This window comes from Bemisia tabaci, chromosome 6 (genome assembly GCF_918797505.1).
Source record: "Bemisia tabaci chromosome 6, PGI_BMITA_v3".
Lineage (NCBI taxonomy): Eukaryota > Metazoa > Arthropoda > Insecta > Hemiptera > Aleyrodidae > Bemisia > Bemisia tabaci.
The window spans coordinates 23,270,626-23,290,982 of record NC_092798.1 but is presented as its reverse complement, the minus strand read 5'-3'; the positions used below and the strand labels follow the sequence as shown (position 1 = coordinate 23,290,982).

Genomic DNA, 20,357 nt, shown 5'->3' with positions numbered 1-20,357 from the left:
TTCACTGACGTAACCTTGATTTCCATGTGAACACACAGAGGTGTAAATGGCCGTAGATGCTAAAGCACCGCTTTAAAATAAACTTATCTTACTACTACTACTACTACTAATTTCTTTCATTTTTTCTTTTTTTATCTCCATAGTCTAAAAGTATGTGGAGAAATGGGATAAAATCTTAGTGAACTGTCACTTTCTCATAAAATAGGGTGAGGCTCCACGGGCCTCCATTGTTCCACGGGGCTGCTTTATGCTCCACGGTCGCAGCCAACTTTGCAAATATTTTGTGACTCTAATTGCGTATGTTCGCGCTTAAAAATGGCTTCTTGAGGTGCTAATTTTTCCAAATTTTCCGGGGGAGGGCCCCCGGACCCCCCTTTCTCTGTGGAGTGTCCCCCCGACCCCCATTTGGTTTGTGGGCCGGTTTGGCTGTACATTTCCCGGTGACTTTTTTCGTCCCAGTCCGCCCCTGCAACGAAGGATCCATTATACTGCCGTCTTAAGTTTAAACGCCGGATATCCATTCGACTTTTTTTCAACTTTTTTCCTTACGAAATGCTGTTTTACGAAAAACCTAACAAATATTCATCTTCATTTTTCCGACACAACACCGGCACACATTAGGAACTTGAAATGAAAAAATGAAGCCACAGGGTGATAGATAGGTCATTGCAGATGGTACATTCCAACGTCAAAACTCGAGGATTTTTTTATCCGTATTGCATTGCTGCGGTGGAAATGTTCATGCCTCTTTCCCTCATATTCAAGTAGCTCAAGTGGCTGCCAGACCATTGATCGAAAATGCACTTGGTGCATGGCTCGTGCAACTGGTACAGCTAACTGAATCATCTAATTGCATCTTGAATCTGTTCAGTCCAACCCGCCGCGCTGCACGGAGCGAAGCGTGTCACTTCATTAGTTGTGATTGGCCACGCTACGTTCGTCCATCATTCATTTGAGCTGCAATGCCGATTGAAAGGTGAAGTGAGCTACCATTGCGCAGGTATATATTCTCGAATAAAAAACTGCCCTAAAAGGGCTATGAAGAGGGCCCTAAGAGGGCTATGGATAGGTGGTAGGATCTCTCCAGAGGGCTGTCCATTATACTGCCGTGCTAAGGGAAAAGGCCTTATAAACCTTCAGGCGTTGCCAAATTTCCTTTCATAAAACATAAATTTCCTGGTGAACATACGAACACTGTCTTTCCAATTTTTCAGATAATTTTGTTCGCAATTCCACCTAAATTTCCTGGAAAATTTCAAGGAAAAACATTCATGACCTCCCTCAAAAATGAACATTTTATCGAGGAAAATTTGGCAACCCTCGAATGTTCATACGGCGTTTTTCCTTAGCACAGCAGTGTAAACGTCAGATTCGTAGCAGAAAAGGGGAAAATAATAGAACCGCGTTTAGCAGAAAGGTACCAAGCCACAACAGCTATCGCCAAATTCAACCGAGCGGGTTCATTTTTTACGAGAGAGCGTTTGAGCGGATTCGTTTGAAAATTTTAAGGAATTTCCTTCTAATATGCAGGAAATTCATTGAAATTTGCAACAAAATCCGCACAAATGTTTTCATGTGAAAAATTAAATTGCCCAATTAAATTTGGCAATAGCTGATGTGGCTTGGTTCCTTTGTGTTTCACACGGTTCCAACGCGGAAAGCTCCTGAGGTCCTTTCTGTGGAAGTGTATGATAACTGGACGTATTTATGCTAAAAGGAACTATGTGCATAGGGTTTGTGTAAGACATAGTTCCTTTTGGCATACATCCGTTCAACTGATTGATGGGCCCTGAGCCAAACGTTCAGCAATCAACCACGAATCAAACTTACGAAAAAATGTCTACCATCCGAGAGTTAAAGCGACTTCATACAGCATGCCGACAATACCGATATGACACCCCAAAAATACCCTTACGAGGTTGACAACACAAGACTGGACAGACATTTTACGTCGTCTCTACATACTGCGTCGTCCGCGAGTTTCAGGAGTCAACGAGGTCGGAAGTTTGACAATACATTGTAAACAAGGGTGTCAGCATCTCCTAAACGCTAATCAAGCATTATCTTGTTTATTCCTCTCTTCCTTGCGCCTTCACAATGACGTATAATTTCACCGTCCATCCACTCTGCGCCATTTATTGGACGTATTTATGCTAAAAGGTACTATGTGACACGCAAACCCTATGCACATAGTTCCTTTTAGCATAAATACGTTCTTATTCTATAATGCCCTTTAATTTTTTTCTTCCTCGGGTCAAAGGTGCTCAGGCACGATTCCTTTCCGAACAATAATTTGAGATACATTGGACGTATTTATGCTCAAAGGAACTATGCCTCGCGCAAACCCTGGCACATAGTTCCTTTTAGCGTAAATAAATCCTATGGCTGTTTGTTTTGGTCAAGGAAATCGGGGAATTTTTCCACTGGCACTCAGAATTGGCACTCGGGAGTGTATTGAACCAATGAATTTCTGGAGTGTTGTCAGAATTCTGGAGAGAGGTTCCAATTCAGAGTGCAGATTTATCATGAATTCCCTGGTCTCGCCTAGATAATTTAACAACAAACAAAACCGGTTGAAATGGTCAGAAGTTTTTATTATTTTAAAGGGTGCCCACCGAAATTAGGAATTAAAGTTGCCTTGAAAATCTTTGAAAAGAACCCTTAACTTTCGAGACACTGGTATAAAAAATACCAATTTTGCCAATAAAGCTATGAAAAACACGCCACGGTAAAATTTGCGCTGTTTCCGCGAGAGCACATTCTTTCCTGACTTTTTTCGGTTTTGCCTGATCCATTCAATTTTCCAGGTTTTCCCTTACTGAGGCCACTCAGATTCCAGAGGGTATGCGATATTTCACGAGAAATCGTTCAAATACTGTTTCAAGATACGCAGAAATATGCAAACGCTATGCGCTGATCCTTGTATCTTGTTCACGTGCGAGGCTCCTTCAATAATTTGGGTATGCAACTTATACTTCAGCAGAGCACGAATAGTTGCTCGAGCTAGGATTGCAGAGTTACACATGCTTCAGTAGGTCTGGGGAGTGGGGACTTGACTTCGACAAAATCCTCTAAAATGCGTGGTTCCCGAGTTACGGAGAGTTCAATTTTTTAAAAAAAATACCGCGAGTGTTCGGTTATGACGTCACAGTGGCTATGCGACGTACGGTAAAACGGTATTTTTTTTTAGCGGTCAATAACTCCATCCGGATAGGTTTTACAAAAAAAAAAACACGAAAGAACCTTTTTTGAGCTCTTAATGAGTGCTTTACGAAACCACAATTGTTTTTCGATTCCGACAATTAGGATAGCCACTGTGACGTCATAACCGAACACGTGTGGTATTTTTTTTTCAAAATTGGACTCCCCGTAACTCGAGAACCACGTATCTTGGAGGATTTTGGTACAGGACTTTTCTGTTTGTTTTGAGTCTAGAACAACCCCTGAAAGTCTGTCGCCACTTAGTTGTTACACCCTGTATACTAGGAATAGACCTTCTAAAATAACATATTTTATGTTTTCCGTGTGCTTTTTTTAGAGTTTACACTAAATAAATTTAGGCATATTTAGAAAGCGATTGAAGAGCGATCAGTATTGTCATTGGTTTAGCATAGAAAGTAAGTACAAGAATCAAAACGTCGGCTTTTCTGTCTCTTGCTACACTTGCGTTCAATGAATCTGCGGGCCGATTGCCGATTGGTAATAGTTTAAATTAGCTCGACAAGACATCGAAATGCGATACATTGTATGGTTAAGATAGGACTATGTCTTGTCTCATCGTGCCTACATAGTTTCAATAATTTTAGACCCAAGTCTTAGGGTGTATCTACAGCTTATAGTCCAGCGTATCGCCTCGCCACTACTTCATTAAACATGTTGTCCATTTTAGTCAGAATGAATATTGACGGTGAAACTACCAAACCACGTATCTCGTTTGCGGTGTTTAAAAATCTACGCTCACATTTTATTTTTTTGAAGTAGACCAAATCAATATCATTCCTTGAAATTTTCACAGAATTTTCTCCGCACGAGGAGGAAAAATCGCAGAAATTTTCAAGACTGGACGTTAAGTAGTTTTTCATTTAAAAAATACAGTATGACAGGAAGTCTGCGACGTCGCAAACTGAGATACGTGGTTTGGTAGTTTTACCGTCGATATTTTTTTTAATTTATTTTAAGATTTCAGAAGACGATTTGCGACATTAAAATTCCTTAGTGATGGATCGAGAGACTAGGATTTCGATTTTCCGAAAATGATTCACCTGATGGTTAAAATCTAAAATATATCTATCGTACCTAGAATGCATTGCTTGATGCTAAAAATACACCTTAAGCATAGAGTAATAACTACCAAAAGGGCTATATATCTTTGTTCTGATTCTTTGAGTGTCTACGTTCCTCGCTGGCCTACCCTTGTCCGCTTGCACCCTGGGGCCCTGGCTCTACCATGGCTCAGATCTCACACGGAAATGTTTAGAAATTCGCTTAAAAGAAGTTACCATACGCAGTGGTGTCAGTGTCCATGTTTGCAGACAAGCAACTTGTCAAGTTTGAAATTGGAAGGGTGACTTTTTTTTAAATGGGCAGTTAGCGTGAATCCGCCAAAGCGTTACCTGGTTTCCTTCTGTGATATTCTCCTCCACCCCCTTTTTTTCTTAACTCCCCATTTTTCTTTTCTCCCCAACTTTTCATCCCCCCCCATATTACATCTCCCCCCGTCTTTTTGTAAAAAAGAGTTTCGTTTGATTTTTAAAAAACAATGATATATTCAACACGTGTTAATTAAGCCAATTTCTACAGTGAAAAAGGATGGACAAATCTACTGATCATTTCTCTATGGCGTTGACGTTTCTCTGTGGAGATCGACCTCAGGCTCGCAGAGTCCTGGGAGAGGAATTTCTTTCTTATCTAAATACATTTGGCAGGTATCCGAAAACGTTTTTTTCCCTACCCCTTACCTTCTCTTAAAAATTTACTTCTGAATACTCATCCTGTAAAACTTTTTGAATTTATGCGCTCCGCTAATCTCAAAATTTAACCTTTCCCCTCAACCCTTTTGTATTTTTACTGATATTTCCATGTAAATTTATTACTGTTACTGCCTTCTTTAGAGGTGTAAATGGCCTTAGATGCTAAAGCACCGCTTTAAAATAAAATTATTTTACTACTACTACTCATGCTCTTATTGTTGGTCATCATCTTTACGCATGGTCGCCAAAATTAATATATTCTTAATTATAACATTCAACATGTTTCACGTGAGAACGGTAGTATTATTATTCTCAGAAAATTCCAGGGGGATTTACTTCACATCATAGAGGAAATAACTTGAACTTTTGACAAAACTTTAAACTCCCGTTTTTCCGTAAACAAATAAACCATCCGATGTTTGGCAATGGCTGATGTGATTCGGTTCCTCTTTGCTTAATGCGGTTCGGCGTCATGTGAGCACGTCATTAGATACTGTGCTTAATGAGAGAACTGAGCAAGAGCTTGTTCCATCGAAAAAAAACGCAATATTCAACATTCCTAAGTTCCAACTCAACTCGTCTTACTTTTTCTCATCAGCCAATCAAAATGAACGCAGCTGACAGCACTGCGCATGCGCAAGACCGCGCGCTGATTCTCGAGTATTTCACAGCATTGGGGTACCATTTTTTTCCCCCTCAGAGTGCGATATTGAAGTGCCTCACTTCCACTCCTTTTTGCAATCTTTCATCCTACATTGGACCGTTGAGTTGCGTGTATGTCATACGGATTCTGATAACGCTTATCTCCCTCTTTATACAAAGTATTAATAACGATCCTTCAATACGAGTGTGTTTCCAGGGTACTTAGCTTGATGTTTCAATTCTTCGTCTCCATCAATTACACCTAGCAGTAAGTGGTCATTATCAATTTTTGGCACTACTTAGAATTAAGTTATTTTGGGACCAATAAGTTGTTTACATTTGTAAAATTTAATGCACTGAGAGAAAAAGTCCTAAAAAAATTCCATTATATTCGTGTAAAAAAGGGTATCATGAATAAATTGAGTGATACTGTTAAAATTTTGAAAAGAACTCTGGCCGTGATGAAAAATACTCACAATAAGGCCTTCGGACTTGAACAAACTTTAAACTCATATACATTTAGGAGAGGAATGAGCTACTGTATTCGATTCCTTTACAAAGTGAACTCCGAGACGAGTTTCACTCAAAACTACAACTTTATAACTGTTTTGCAAATCGTAACTTAACTCCATTATTTATGATACCCTTCAGTGTAAATGAAAAGTTTGACGAGTAAGTGATATAATTTCGGACACAGTCATGCAAAAAAGCTTTCATTTCACCTGACTCTGTTTCGCACTGTCATGTATGAATCAGGGCAATAAAATTGGCACTACAATTACTTGATATGATACTGAAGACACCATGTCAATTAATATCGAATAGCAAATATTATACTTCAGTTATTGATGACAGATGTTGCTTAGATAGTAAGCTTATGAATTTGGAACTGATCAAAAAATGTCTTACGATATCCTTTACCTTTCTGATAAGGTGTCAATTATCAGATCATCATAATATCAAACCTTGTACTCACTTAGGAGGGTATACTATAATTTTATTTTTCAAGAATAATTTCGAGCAATCAATATTTTTTTACGGATTACCCGATTAAGTCGTTACAGAAATTTAGGTAAAACGGTAGATTAAATAAGTGCAACCCTAACCATCATTTCAATGGTTATATTTTCTAGGAAAAATCTGGAAATGGGCGTTAGAGGCTTAGAGACGTTTGTGGAAAAAACCTTTCCATCTGAAGCCTGCCACGAAGTTAATATACGGCAACTTGTAGAAGATTTCCGGTAAGATTTATTTCGTAAATAAGGGTGGATTTAGGACAGAAAGTATTATTCATATGCTCCCGAGAATCGATCACAATTTAAGGTGATTCGATGGACGCTATATTTTGTGTCAGAACGACGTGCAATAAATCGCATCGATTAGTTCCAGTTTCTCAAAATTTTGAGATCACAATTCTGTTGTCAGGAGACTAAAGAATTCACTTTCCAATTTTGACAAACAAACTTGACTTAATAAAGGCGTGGTTTTGTTAGAGGAAAAATATCGCATTCGATACTGATATCGAAACTGCACTCGAATGCTATATTTTCTCTCTAAAAAAACCACGCCTATATTACGTTGAATTTGTTTGTCAAAATTGGTAAGCGAATTCTTTAGTCTCCTGACAATAGAATTGCGATCTCAAAATTCGAGGAAAGCGACGAGTATAGCTGAAAAAATTGAACCAATCGATGCTATTCATCGCATGTCGTTTCGACACAAAATATGGCGTCCATAGAATCACCTTAAGATCTATTTTTCGATTTTCCTAACTTCTGTCAATTTTGGAAAATGTTTACGAGATGTAAGAGGAAAAAAACGCTCTCAATGGCTCAGGCAGACGAGTTCTTAACTTCCTCAATGAGAATCCAGTCATGAAATTTCACATTGGGACCATTCTCTTGAGACGCGGAATACTTTTTAATTTAAAACTAATAAAATGCAATTAAATAAAATAAAATTATCTTTAGATTTCTTGCATTTAATATGATCTTAGTGACTTACGAGTAAATGATTTGGGTCGAAGATGCATAGCGCACCGTTCATGCGTACTAATTAGAGATAAAGAATGATAAAGATCTTATTAGACATATTTTACCTAAACTAGGCTGAAAAAGGTTTGAATTATTAGACTATTTTTTTTGAGTGCAGTACGTTGACTTGAACAAGTTTTAATAAAATTATTGCATGAGCAGAGTAAAAGAAATAAATAGGGGTGGACTGGCTCCACATACATGGGCCTCTCCAAAAGTGGACTTGAGCGTCCTCTGGAAGGGAGTCTGGGGATCCGCCATGGACAATCTTGAAAATACGCCAAAATTCCTTAAAATTCTCCTAAATTCGTAGTTGAGGCAATTTTTTATGATTTCTTCAAAAGTGACTGGAGGAAAAAACTAACGACCCGAGATATGGTAGTAGTAAATCAATGAAAATAAGAGTCATTCCCGTTTTTTTTTCAAAATTTTCAAAGTTGGGCAGTATCTAGAATTTACGGAGCAGCTGAATTTTTTTTCTTATTTATTTATTTTTGAAACGGATTTGGTGTTTAGTTGTAACAATTTATGCTTTCAATTCGTGAAAATGGTGAAATAAAATTCGGACAAATTATTGCTTTCTCTTACTTCACAACTTCACTCCGCGGAATTTGTACGTTGGATTACAAACAAGGAACCAAACAAAATTGCAACAGTAGAACTGACTGCGGCGCGCGTGATAGTGAAGGGAAGAGGGGGAAGGCGCCTGTCTGGAGACGGACTAGCGAAGAAAGCTGTGACATGCATGCAAAATGACACTGGCCGATAATAATCATCAAAGGAATTCGTGGTTTAATTTTTCTTGCCGAGGAAAAAAGCTCGAACCGCCGAATCCAGGCATAGGTACGGCGCCTGTACGAAATTTTCAGAATGGGCCCACCGAGAGGTCAAGTCAATCAATAGTGCCTAAAGAATCTCTAAAAGTTGGAAATTGGTCACACTTGCTACCATGGACGTATTTCTATCAAACGGAACTAAGCGCCATAGGGTGAGGAAGGTAGAGGGGGGCTTGGATTGGCGGCGGAAACGGGCGTCCAGGACGCCCGGCGTCCTGCTCGTTCCTTCCTATACTCGCAATGCTTTTCAATGGCGCTTAGTTCCGTTTAACAGAACGTGCTATCCGGCATTCTAAATTCCTCAAAAGGAACTCAAATTGGCGCTTAGTTCCGTTTGACCGAAATACGTCCACTTGTTCCTAAAAATTAAAATGGGCTGAAAGATACTCCATTAGGTTTCGTAAAAAGGGCTGAAAGGAGCCCCTTATCTACGTCAAAACATGCCATGGGTAAGTTCGTAGCAAGTCCAGGGTGCGAGCCTTCCCTCGCGCCCTGCATGCCGATAATCGAAATTGATAGACAAAGCTGTAGACAAAGAAGACATAGGACATTTGGAGCGATCCTACTGGCTGAAACGGACGGTTGCAATGGACAAAAGAGGTGAGTGATAGACTGACTACCGGCAACCGACAAGATACCCTAAAGTTAGTCCATCATTTCCCCCTTAGTCTATCGGAATTACCTATTTCAACCAATAGGATCGCTCCATACTCCCTAGGTCTTTTTTGTCTATAGCTTTGTCTATCAATTTCAACAGTCAGCCCGCAGAACCAGTCTGCTCCTGGAAATAAGCAAATTCACAGCGCTTTTTTTCTGTTTTAGAAGGAAAAGGAATGATGATATTAAACCAATCATAGCTTTCCATTGGAGCAACATTTCAAGAGACGTGCTAAAGGACATTGACTGGGTTTGCGGTGGACAAAGTGAAGAAGCTTTGACTAGAATTGAAAATTTCATTAGAGCTTTCACGAGGGTGGGCGTACACCCGGTATTTTTCTTCCGAGGGTACTCCAATGTGGATGCTGACTATTTTAACCGTGATCGTTGGATTCAGAGGGGTCTCCGGAGACTAGAAAACGTGAACTCGTTTTTCGACGCTTTGAGATATGGTGATCCAATTCCAGAAGGAAACCCCAGCTCAGATGTCCCATACCTACAAAACCTTTCCTATTACTTTCCAGCAAAGTTTAATTGTGAGGTAAGTGGGAAAAATCTTAAAACAGGAATATGATTACTTTTTCCTACTCATTAGAATCCTTCCATTAAAAATTGATTCAGTGGTGAGAAAATGATTTATTGTGATCCATGTGGCGATAGTTATAGGTGAAAAAGTCACACTTAATTGTCAGTTCCGAAAGTTCAACTAGATAATTGCAAAAACTGTTATGCTTTGCTTGAATTTTCCCCAGTTTCGAAATTCCGGTTAAAATTTTTCATGCTCTGATATCCAACCGTTTTACAGGTTTACAAGGCTACAAGAGAGTGCAATGCAGAAATTGTGTTGTACGCTCGCAGAAATGAGAACTGCATTGCCATTTTCGGACAAGACTCCGATTTTCTGATATCCAACCGTTTTACAGGTTTACAAGGCTACAAGAGAGTGCAATGCAGAAATTGTGTTGTACGCTCGTAGAAATGAGAACTGCATTGCCATTTTCGGACAAGACTCCGATTTTCTGATATCCAAACCGTTTTACAGGTTTTACAAGGACTGCGAGCGAGTCATATCAAAATGGCTGATCCTCAAAAAAACTGCATAGAATTTGCGGGGTCTTATTTTGAATATCCAAAGTTGTAGAAGGTTTACAAGGCTACAAGAGAGTGCACATGCAGAACATTGTGTTGTACGCTCGTAGAAATGAGAACTGCATTGCCATTTTCGGACAAGACTACCGATTTTCTGAATATCCTAACCGTTTTGACAGGTTTACAAGGCTACAAGAGTAGTGCAATGCAGAAATTGTGTTGTACGCTCGTAGAAATGAGAACTGCATTGCCATTTTCGGACAAGACTCCGATTTTCTGATAACCAACCGTTTTACAGGTTTACAAGGCTACAAGAGAGTGCAATGCAGAAATGGTGTTGTACGTTCGCAGAAATGAAAACTGCATTGCCATTTTCGGACAAGACTCCGATTTTCTGATTCATGGCGCTGCCCCATACTACCTTTCGTCGAAACATTTTGATATTGATACAATGAAGACTCGTAACTACAGTAAAGCCGGTCTGGCGAATCTGCTTGAGCTACCGGAATGGCAGTTACCTCTCTTTGGAACCCTTGCAGGGCGCGATAACTTCACGAGTTTTGAAGAGTTGCTGGTAATGTAGACCCTAAATAATAGTAGTGAGCCCTAAATAATATTAAATGATTGTAGTTCATGGGCCATTATGTGACGCAGAAATGCTGAATATACTCAGAAGTCTCCAATAAAGACTAAAATGGGTGCCTATTTCATGCAAAAAGGTGCAAAAGGTATAAGGCGCTGCTGTCCATAAATGAGGTAACACTCTAGAGGGGGGGGGGGGGGGTGTTGTCTTCATAATTTTGTGACTGAGTGCGTCAAAGAATGGGGAGTATTGATCTCAGCGTTTCATCACTGTGTGCATGCCCCAGTGGTAATGACCTTTAAAAACATTTATAAAAAACTGTTAGAATGTTCGTATTAGAAAACTTTTTTCACAAAAACTTTCTTTATATCTTTGAGGGAAAATTGTGCTCACATGAGCTTTTTCCCTCTGTATTGAGATTAAGAGCTTTATGCTGAATTTTTAATGCACGTTGGCTAAAAAACTCCAACATATTGTAAAACCTTTTTTGGCTATTTTTTAAAGTTAAATTTACGAGAAGTAAAATTTAAGTAAAATTTAAGGGGAGATTGGTTCAAGAAAACTCTTAAAATATCACTGTAGTTTTTTAGCATTTTTTCCAAACAATTTTAGTGTTGAAAAACTCCAGTTGATATTTTAAGAATTTCTTTTTAACACTTTTTTACTTAAATTTTGTCGCTCGTAAATTTTACTTAAAAAAGTAGCCAAAAAGGGTTTTCTAATATGAACAATTAAGCAGTTTTTTAAAGAGTTGTCCTTTTGAAATTTAAGAGTTTTTTAAAAGCTTATTTAACAGTAGTTGCTACTAGGGTGCTAAATTTTAACTTTTAAAGTTTTATGTTTTCAAAAAATTGTATTTTATGTTTGTTTCTTACAGTCAACAGTGCAATGATACTTGGACCTATTGTTTTCAGCCTTTTTTCAAGGAATTAACTGGAGGGCCAACCCCTGTTGACAGACGATTCAGAGCCCTGGCCAGGTATATCAGGAACAGATTGAGATTGCCTGGGAATGTGGAGGAGCAATTCCAAGAGGAAACTATGAGGAGAATTTTACCGAGGGTGGCTAGGGATACATTAAACGATGCTGAAGCTGAAACGCTTTTCCTCATCAGTATTCAAAACTATAGACCTAAAGAAGATCTCGCTCCAGTGAAGTCGTCTTTTTCTTCAGAAAGAGGTACTTGGATGGAATTATGCGCACGAAATAAGCAAATGCCTCCTTTGCACTTGCATGTAGAGTACCTTAATACGGTGAGTATGGTCAATGGGCCCCATGGAGAGGCTTAGGACCCAAAAATGGCGGTGCTTTGTTTTGATTTTTGAGGATGGGAGGGGGGTCATTGCCAACTTTAGACGGTTATCAAAAACCGCACTTGCTGCCAACTTTTCTTGAAAATTGCACACGATTAGCCGTAAAAATATGTAAATAAGTCGCTATAGTGCATTTGGGAAAATTTCTCGTTACGATAAGCAAAGAAAACTACATTTTGAGGGTCATTTTGCATTACATTGACTTATGGCGTCCGCCATTTTTGGGTCCTAGAACGCTCCATTCAGCCTAAAATGGCTGAGCCAATCTGAGATGGAAACCGAAGTGGCCATACTCTCCCAATTAAGGTACTCTGCTTGCATGTCATGAGAAACCAATAAAAAAAGAGATCATAATGCTTCGTTTGAAATTTGAAAACATCTCTTGCAATGCACACACACGCCAACACACGTGAACTAATTATTTTTATTAAACCCTGACTGGGTCTCATTAAATTCGCTTTATCAGTTCAGTGGAGACGAGGGATAATGGAAGGGTAAAGTGAAAACTTGCGGGAGACAAATTTTCCATCGTCTCATATTTGGATTACATTTTGCAATAAGGAACCACTATTACTGGCTCATTTTAGAAACAACATATGAGCCCTTGATTTCACTATGAAGATACGTGCTTTTATGGAAGAGCCAGAGACAGTGGTTCCTTATTGCAAAATGTAATGCATTTATGAAGCACGGCGGGCTAGACTGCGAGGACCCGAGATGACAAAGCACCTACAATTCCTCGTTTATACTACTAAGACATCTCTTATGAATAACTAGTTGCAAATGGGCTTATGAGCATAGGCGGTTCTAGACCTTCATGCTTGGGGGTGCCCAGAGGTGGAAAATGTCAGAGACCGGCCCCGAAGGGGACGGTCGCTTAGGGGAGGCCTAAGTTTCGGCCCTCAAGTTTTATCCCTTTCCTACCTTCCTTTCTCTTTTTCTCTCCTTCCTTTCTACTTAAATACGTATAAATTCAATGTAGAAAATTTTTAGCAAAACTTTCCATCAAACCTACAATCTTACCATAAAAAACAGTAGAATCTTTGTAATACACGGCTATCAATATTAATTCTGTTTAAAACATTTTCAATTAATTGCTGGGATTTTTTCTCAAGCGAATACAGAATCTTTAAAATCAGTAATTTCCAAAGACATAAAGACGGAGTGCTCGTATCTAAAAGCACGGGGAAAAAGTGAAGCCTGGTTTGGCGCTGGGTGCTTGTGTGAATGTGTAAATGAGCGCGGGAATCCATGGCGGCAAACGGAAATTTGATTTAAACTTGTCCTCTTGATTTTTCCACATTTCTTCTTCGAAACGTATTTTAAATGCCTAAAACGAATATATTAAGAGAGTTGGGACTGCGTCCTATTATAACACACCTACTTTTGCTCGGTAACAGGCAGTAATATCAGATAAAGTTAGTTTTTCTTCTGCTCATGGTGGTTCTGCCGGTTCAAACAAGCCGTTACAGTTCTAGATGACTGTTACTCCCAAATGAAATTAATCGGTCGACGACGGACCAAAGCTAACCTAAAGTTATAAAAATATGAGTGTGTAAGTGACTTTGGGCAAAAATCAACCTAAAATACTTTGTTTCCGCAATTTTATTTAGTTCCCGCCCCACATTTGAATTTCAAACTTGTCCCGATTTCGCCGCCAATCCTCTAGCCAATAGTAGAGGTGATTGAAAAGAAGCTTCATTTTTTGCTTTTAGCGCTCCGTCTTCATGTCTTTGGTAATTTCACGGTTCCGATAACCGTACTTAATTTTTGCTTGGGGGTGCCCGGCACCCACTGGCACCCCAGAACCGCCTATGCTTATGAGGCGAGTGTCTTTTGTGATTCAGTTCCAATATTGCGATGAGCTGACAATGATTTGTAGAGCAACTATTCATGCCTGAGAGATTCGTAGCGTTAACGAAGAAATGAAGGAGCTTCGTTCTTTAAGATACCGCAGTAATATACTATGCTCAGGAAGAACGCCGCCGTGTGAACATTTAAGCGTTACCAAATTTCCTCAGATAAAATATGCATTTTGCAGGCAAGTTATGTATACTTTTCCTGGAAATTTGAATTTAAGATTAATTTCCGAACAATATTGTCAGAAAAATTGGAAGAAAAATAGATGGAACTTTTCCCAGTGCATTTGTATTTCATCGAAGGAAATTTGGCAACGTCTGAAGGTTCATACGGCGTTTTTCCTTAGCACGGCAGCACTGCCCACCGACGCTGTTTCGCCGCTACGGCACGGGTGAATCGGTGACATCCTGGAGATTCAAAACGCCTTCACTTTCGTGCGTAGGCAACACAAGCAACCATGGTGCCCGAATAGTTGCATTCACGCGTTTGGGTTGAGGCGTAAGGCGTTCGGGTTAAGGCAATAAGTATCAGGCGTTAAGGTTGTAATTTTTTGAGTATTTTTCACATGTGATACTAACGGAGGGTGCTTTACTTGTTTCTCTCAAACCTTAACTTAATTCCAGCGTTGCAAAATTTCCGAGAGGATCATTGGTTGTTCACGTGTATTGTAGCGTTGCTGGTCCTCGAAATCGTAAAAAATGTGGGTATCTGAGCATAATTTTTAGAGTTTCTTTCGACCTATACTTTAACGAGCCGTCATTTGTTCGGATCCCCCCCCCCCCTTCAAGAAAAATACTTATGATGTTTAAGGGGAAAATTTTCAAAGAACGAACCTGATAAATCGCAGGGAATTTTGCAAAACAAAAAAAAAAAAAAAAAAAAAAAAAAAAAAAAAAAAAACCATGACCGTTCACTTTCCATAATCAAAATCTGTAGCATCACAAGCCTAGATACACGTAAACGATCTGTTGGCTATATTCTGTGCTTTCAATATATTTTACACATTGTTTCAGTGAAAGGCAATCTTTCTCACTGGGATGAGATAATGGTTAGGGCAGAGGAACTGCACAGATCGAATAAAATTCCGGCTTTAGTGAGGAAAATCCTACAAAATCAGCCTTTTGAATACCTGCCGGCACTGGAGGATCTTCGGAAAAATTCTACCACTAATTTACCTGCATCAGCTCTCATGACAAGACCCCTGAGAGAACAACTTTATAAGATACTTCTTGCTGAAAAACCAGAGCCGCATCCACTTTTAGTGACTGAATATAGCATGGAAGGGTATGATACAGCAAATGAGCCAGTTAAAATCAGTATTGATGCGTTTCAAGGTAATTATTTAAGGACCCTCTGACTTAAGCTTCTTTATTTTGACTTTTACGACATTATTTTTTTAAAAAAGACCGAGTTCTTGAATTAATTCACTTTAATGCCAATTTGGCTGGCTTTCATAGAAAATTGTAAAGTGATTGAAAAAATAATCAAGCTACAAGCCAAAAATATTTTTTTGGCTTAGTAATTTTTCACTTTACAATGTTCTTGGATTAATGTACTTTTTTTACTCACCAACTGCAGTACGAAATCATAGTATAACTTTATCATGAGCTTACCTGTAACAGAGGGGAAAAAACATGATTCATTAGTAAGGCCTAATGATTTGTCGAAAAACTATAAAACATCTTGAATTAATCGCGGATTTTTAGGCCTATGACGAGTTATAAGTATCGATTAGGTATCTTAAGGTCTTTCTGCTGATACTGTTTTGGTACGGTGAATTTAGCGCAGAAAACAATAGAGATACTGGAAAAATGCATTCCTCCGATTGCAGCGTTGGTATTCACCACTCGTTTTTTATTAAATTTTTCATGAAAATTAGCCGGAATTTTCTCTTGAAATTGTCAACGGAAGGCTAGGGTTATTTTGTGTTTTACTTCCCATATTAACCAAACTTTTGTATTGACAATTCCCTCTGTGTAGTGGTAATTCCTTTTTAATGATATTTTTCCATTTTAGAGGAACACCCAGGATTGATGAAACTATGGAGTGACAACCGTTCTGATGAGCTACAACGAAAAAGATGGACATTATTTGTTGCAGCTGTCTCACCTCGATTAGACCGAGATAAATTGGAAAACCTACCCACAAATCTGATTCTGCCAACTATGACACTGGTTTATCTGCGGGTTAGTCATCTGTTTTATCGTGTTCTTAATTCGTATTTATCAGCTTCTATTGGTCATTTTGTTTGTTTTAGTGATTGTTTGAACGTATTTTTGCCAAACGGAACCGTGTGCATTAAGACATGAGCTATAAGACCCATAAGAATATAAGCAGAACAGGGCTCACGTCATAATGAACATAGTTCCATTTGGCAGAAATACGTTCCTTTATTTTAGTGATTATTTATCCTGATATTGGTGTTATACGCATTTGATTTCTTACAATCTACGTACAATTACAGTCACTTCTTCCTTTTCCCTAGAATTTTCTTTTGGAAACTGGGAAGCACCGATGGATCGATTTCCATTGCTTTTTGGTTTCCCAATTTCTGATATACACTTGTTTTCCCCCACCAGGATTATGACGCAAGTAATGACCAGGGGACTTCACCCGCAGACAGGGAGATCTGTGCAATTATCGCCATGGTGGTTCTTTTGAAGAAGAGCCTGAATGAATCGAGACCAAGTCACATTTCTCCCAGGGCAGTGCATATTGCATCAATTTTTAATAGAACCCTTTACACTATCATGGACTTACTCGCTGTTTGCGGTTATCCGCTATCTTTTCCAGAGGTGAGGTGCTAATTGCTCATTAAATAATTTTGACTTTGCGAATAGTTCATTCATATCCTCACGAATACTTGGGGGAGATGTTACGGCCTAAGTAAAAAATTGCAGAATTCGGAGCGACAGAGAGTACGTGAGGAAATAAGGAATACCAAAAGCTGATGGGCATGTTTAAACAAAAAAGAGGGAGTTAATCTGCCAAATTGTACTTTTAGTTTTAAATAAAGAATGAAAAAAAAATTACAAAAAACAAATACACCGAAAAGAATGATTAATTAGCCTACAACATTCATTTATTTGCCTTGATTGTGGTTCCGAAACTTAACTTCATTCAACAGCTAGAATAATGGAATTTATACCCCTTTTCAAGATTTTTAGAGTATTTTGAAAGTTAGAGTTGTTATTGCTAGAGTTTGATTGATTTGGTTTGACAAAATTTAAAAGTTTTAACTTTGAAATTTAAACTTTTCATTGAATTATGTACATTAATTATTTCGGGAAGTCGTTTATCAGATTATACATAGTCTTCTGCACGAACTAATTAGCAGCAATAATATGGCATAGAGGTGTTAGTTGCAGAAAAGATAAATAAAAGGAGGGCGAAAACTATTTAAGCAAGTGAATTCAGCAAGCATAAATGACATGGAAAATATCTACGTAAGAAAATTTCAGCTGAAATGCATTCATAAAATGCTTTTTGTTGTAGTGAACTATTTAAAACACAGACGATACATTTAATACTATGCAAATAAAAGTCTAATGAATTCAGTTTCGTCAAGATTTACGGCAGTAGCCTGTCAAAAAAAAAAAAAAAAAAAAAAAAAAAAAAAAAAAAAAAAAAAAATTGGAGCACTTTAAAAACAGATAGAACGATTATTATTTAAACGCCGATTTTAACCCTTTTCCCTTCTTTCTTTCTAGCGACGGTAGCTCCCAGAGGAAAACAAATGGTTACGAATCGATGGCTTAAGTGCGAGACCACGTATCTCCATTTGAGACGTTGTAGACTTCCGGTCATACTTCATTTTTCCCTTGGAAAACTATTCAACGTTTCTTGAAAACTTCCTTGATTTTTCCTCTCTGTTGGTTAGAATATTTTGTATAAATTTCAAGCTATTAGATTGACTTAATCGTACTTATTCGAAAAATTACATTACAGAAGCGGAGATTTTGAAACTCCGCAATGGAGATACGTGGTGTCGCACTTTAGCCATCGATATGCTTGAAAATTTACCTATCGCACCTATGCTTATTTTTCCATTTTTAAAAAACACTTATTTCATATGCTTGCAGACTTTTAGCTATCCGTATTTTGATGGGAAATTATTCCAGAGGAAGTACCAAGAGGCAATGACTGGAACAAAGGATCGAGACCTATGCCAAAATGAGGTGAGTACAGAAGATTGTGATAAAACCTGATAAATAAACCTCAAACACGATTTTTTTTACGACGAATTATTTACGGTTTTTTAGTGACAAGAGAAAGGAAATAGTGCAGTTGCCAGTGTTTTGGCAGCAAGCTCCCTTCAGAGGTTCAGTGCATTCAGCTAACTTTCTAATCCAGACGTTGGCATGGCGTAGGATTGAGAAAAAAAGATACTGCACATGTATGAATCTATGTATAGTAGCATATAGGAAGTCCCAAAGTAAGCTTGACTGTTACTTTTGCACACGTAAGAGTGCATGTTTTGCTTTAATTACCTACTCACTTTTGATGAACTGATATTTGACGAGTTAACACACATTCTTCAAAAAATTCCTACGAATTGAAACATGCCGTATGGCGTATGAATTAATACAATTTGAAGAGGAAATACTCTGAGCTGACATCGATAGTACGGCCTGCATGAGTTTCGTCCCTTCGCTCGCTGTTTTTAAATGACGGACCCTGGCATAGAAAGACATGACTTGACCTGGAGGACTTAGGGATCTTTTCGAAAGTTTACATGCAGAGTTCTATGATGGTTCGGAATCCAGAAAATTTAATTACGAACACCATATCCAGCCTAGTGAGAAAACCTCTTATGTCTCTTACTCTTACAGGATTCTTGAGTTCGTATCTTGCTGTTGCAACCAGGCCCGCCACAAGGGGGGGGGGGGGGGATACTGGGTCCTTGATACCGGTGCCCGGGCCCTAGAGGGGCCCGTGATGCAGGTGACAAACCACTACGAATTCATGTGTAACCCTTGTCTCGTAAGGAAAAGTGAAAATATTACCCTAAAAATTCCACAAAAGGTGAATAAAGTTTCAAAAACACGCTAGGGTACTATAAAATTTTTCTTACTTTTTTAGCGATTTCTATCTATTTTCAAGATTTTGAGTATATGTAGAATGATATTTTTAGTAACTGCGTTTCATTTTCTTCCGTTGTCAGATGCTAAGAGGCACCTGTCTGGTCATCCTCGACTTCAATGGCTCGACTCCCTTGCCATAGACCTACGAAAGAGGAGTCGAGGGGGGCCCGGTTCCCCGTAGAATTGAAAAGTATCTTCTGTCCCCCTCAAAAAAAATGTATAGATGTTTTGAATGCAACAATTCGAAAGTATTTGGTGCTGAAAGTAAAAAAAAGCGTAATTATTCTGCAGAAATTGATGGAAAATCTCCATCATAAGTAAGAGCTTCAAAATGCGTCCAAATAGATTTAAAATTTCAAAAATTTCCCGGGGGAGGCCCCCCGGACCCCCCTCTGTACTAGGGGCCCGGGCCAGAAAACTGGTACCAGGGCCCGAGATGGGATGTGGCGGGCCTGGTTGCAACAAGGCCTACCTCCTCTGATTTTGCATGCATTCTAGCATAAGAAAAGTAACAACACACATTTCTTTCCTCAAAATACCCAATAAATCTTTTGATTAAAAGCGTCCATTTCATGATAAACTTTGTTTCTGAATACTCGGGAAACAACCGAATGATTTAACTCGCACAGCGTGTCAAAAACATGAATAAATAAGTAAATATAAATATTAATTAATTAAATAAATAAATAAATAGATAAAAGAATAAACAAAGAGTAAACGCACTCTCAATGAATCGAAGTACGGGCAACTGAAGTGCTGTGAAATTACCTCTATGTCACATAATGAAGTTCCTACTCAGTTGGTAATCTACGCAGTACAAGTTTCATTGTGATTTAAACACTAAAATTCCTCTCGCGTTTTTTTCTTTTTTTCAGAATGATGTCATTGAAAAATTTGAAGCTGTGAGAGCCATTGTCTTTGAAGACGTGTAAGGCCCGACGACCCTTAATGTATATTTCCTGGGCCAAATATATTGAAAAATAATTCCCTTTTATGACCAATACTTTTTGTATTTAGAGTTTGAAATCTAATATTTGCACATTTTTGTATTATCAAGTATATTTTTGGATGTACATAAGATGAAATGTATACACAGCTTACCAACAAATTTTTTATTACCTTGCGAAATAAATCTTGCTGTGAATTTAGTATGTAGTTATCTTTTTTATCCTTTATTTACTTTGAGCAGTATACACTGTCATTCTTGCGGTCACCAAGAATTACGAATAATCCCATTCAATTAATAGTTCTTTCAAATAATGATATTCTGGATTTGCCAAAACAAGAATA

At 38.4% G+C, this 20,357-nt stretch overlaps 2 protein-coding genes across 3 annotated transcripts in view; one reads left to right on the top strand and one right to left on the bottom strand.

Annotated features, from left to right (window-relative positions):
* Gdap2 (ganglioside induced differentiation associated protein 2) overlaps nucleotides 1-20,357 on the bottom strand; it is a 145,138-nt gene that overhangs the window by 32,242 nt on the left and 92,539 nt on the right. The window lies entirely within an intron of this gene.
* Nucleotides 5,662-20,215, top strand: LOC109041421 (constitutive coactivator of peroxisome proliferator-activated receptor gamma). Of its 2 annotated transcripts, none has more exons than XM_072301707.1 (10): nucleotides 5,662-5,880; nucleotides 6,746-6,853; nucleotides 9,307-9,679; nucleotides 10,526-10,801; nucleotides 11,725-11,989; nucleotides 14,997-15,317; nucleotides 16,000-16,169; nucleotides 16,563-16,778; nucleotides 18,066-18,161; nucleotides 19,943-20,215. In XM_072301707.1, exons 2-10 carry the CDS (start codon nucleotides 6,759-6,761, stop codon nucleotides 19,997-19,999), a joined length of 1,869 nt encoding a protein of 622 aa, XP_072157808.1. In that variant the 5' UTR covers nucleotides 5,662-5,880; nucleotides 6,746-6,758; the 3' UTR covers nucleotides 20,000-20,215. The 2 variants fall into 2 exon arrangements, with proteins under 2 accessions (XP_072157808.1, XP_018913328.2); XM_019057783.2 differs by having other exon boundaries at nucleotides 5,663-5,880; nucleotides 9,304-9,679.

Bases quoted from the DNA above. Each gene is read 5' to 3' on its own strand.
- LOC109041421 (XM_019057783.2), top strand. From the start codon at position 6,759: ATGGGCGTTAGAGGCTTAGAGACGTTTGTGGAAAAAACCTTTCCATCT. The intron at 10,802-11,724 runs GTAATGTAGACC...TATTGTTTTCAG, and splicing joins CGAGTTTTGAAGAGTTGCTG to CCTTTTTTCAAGGAATTAAC. The intron at 16,779-18,065 runs GTGAGGTGCTAA...ATATGCTTGCAG, and splicing joins ATCCGCTATCTTTTCCAGAG to ACTTTTAGCTATCCGTATTT.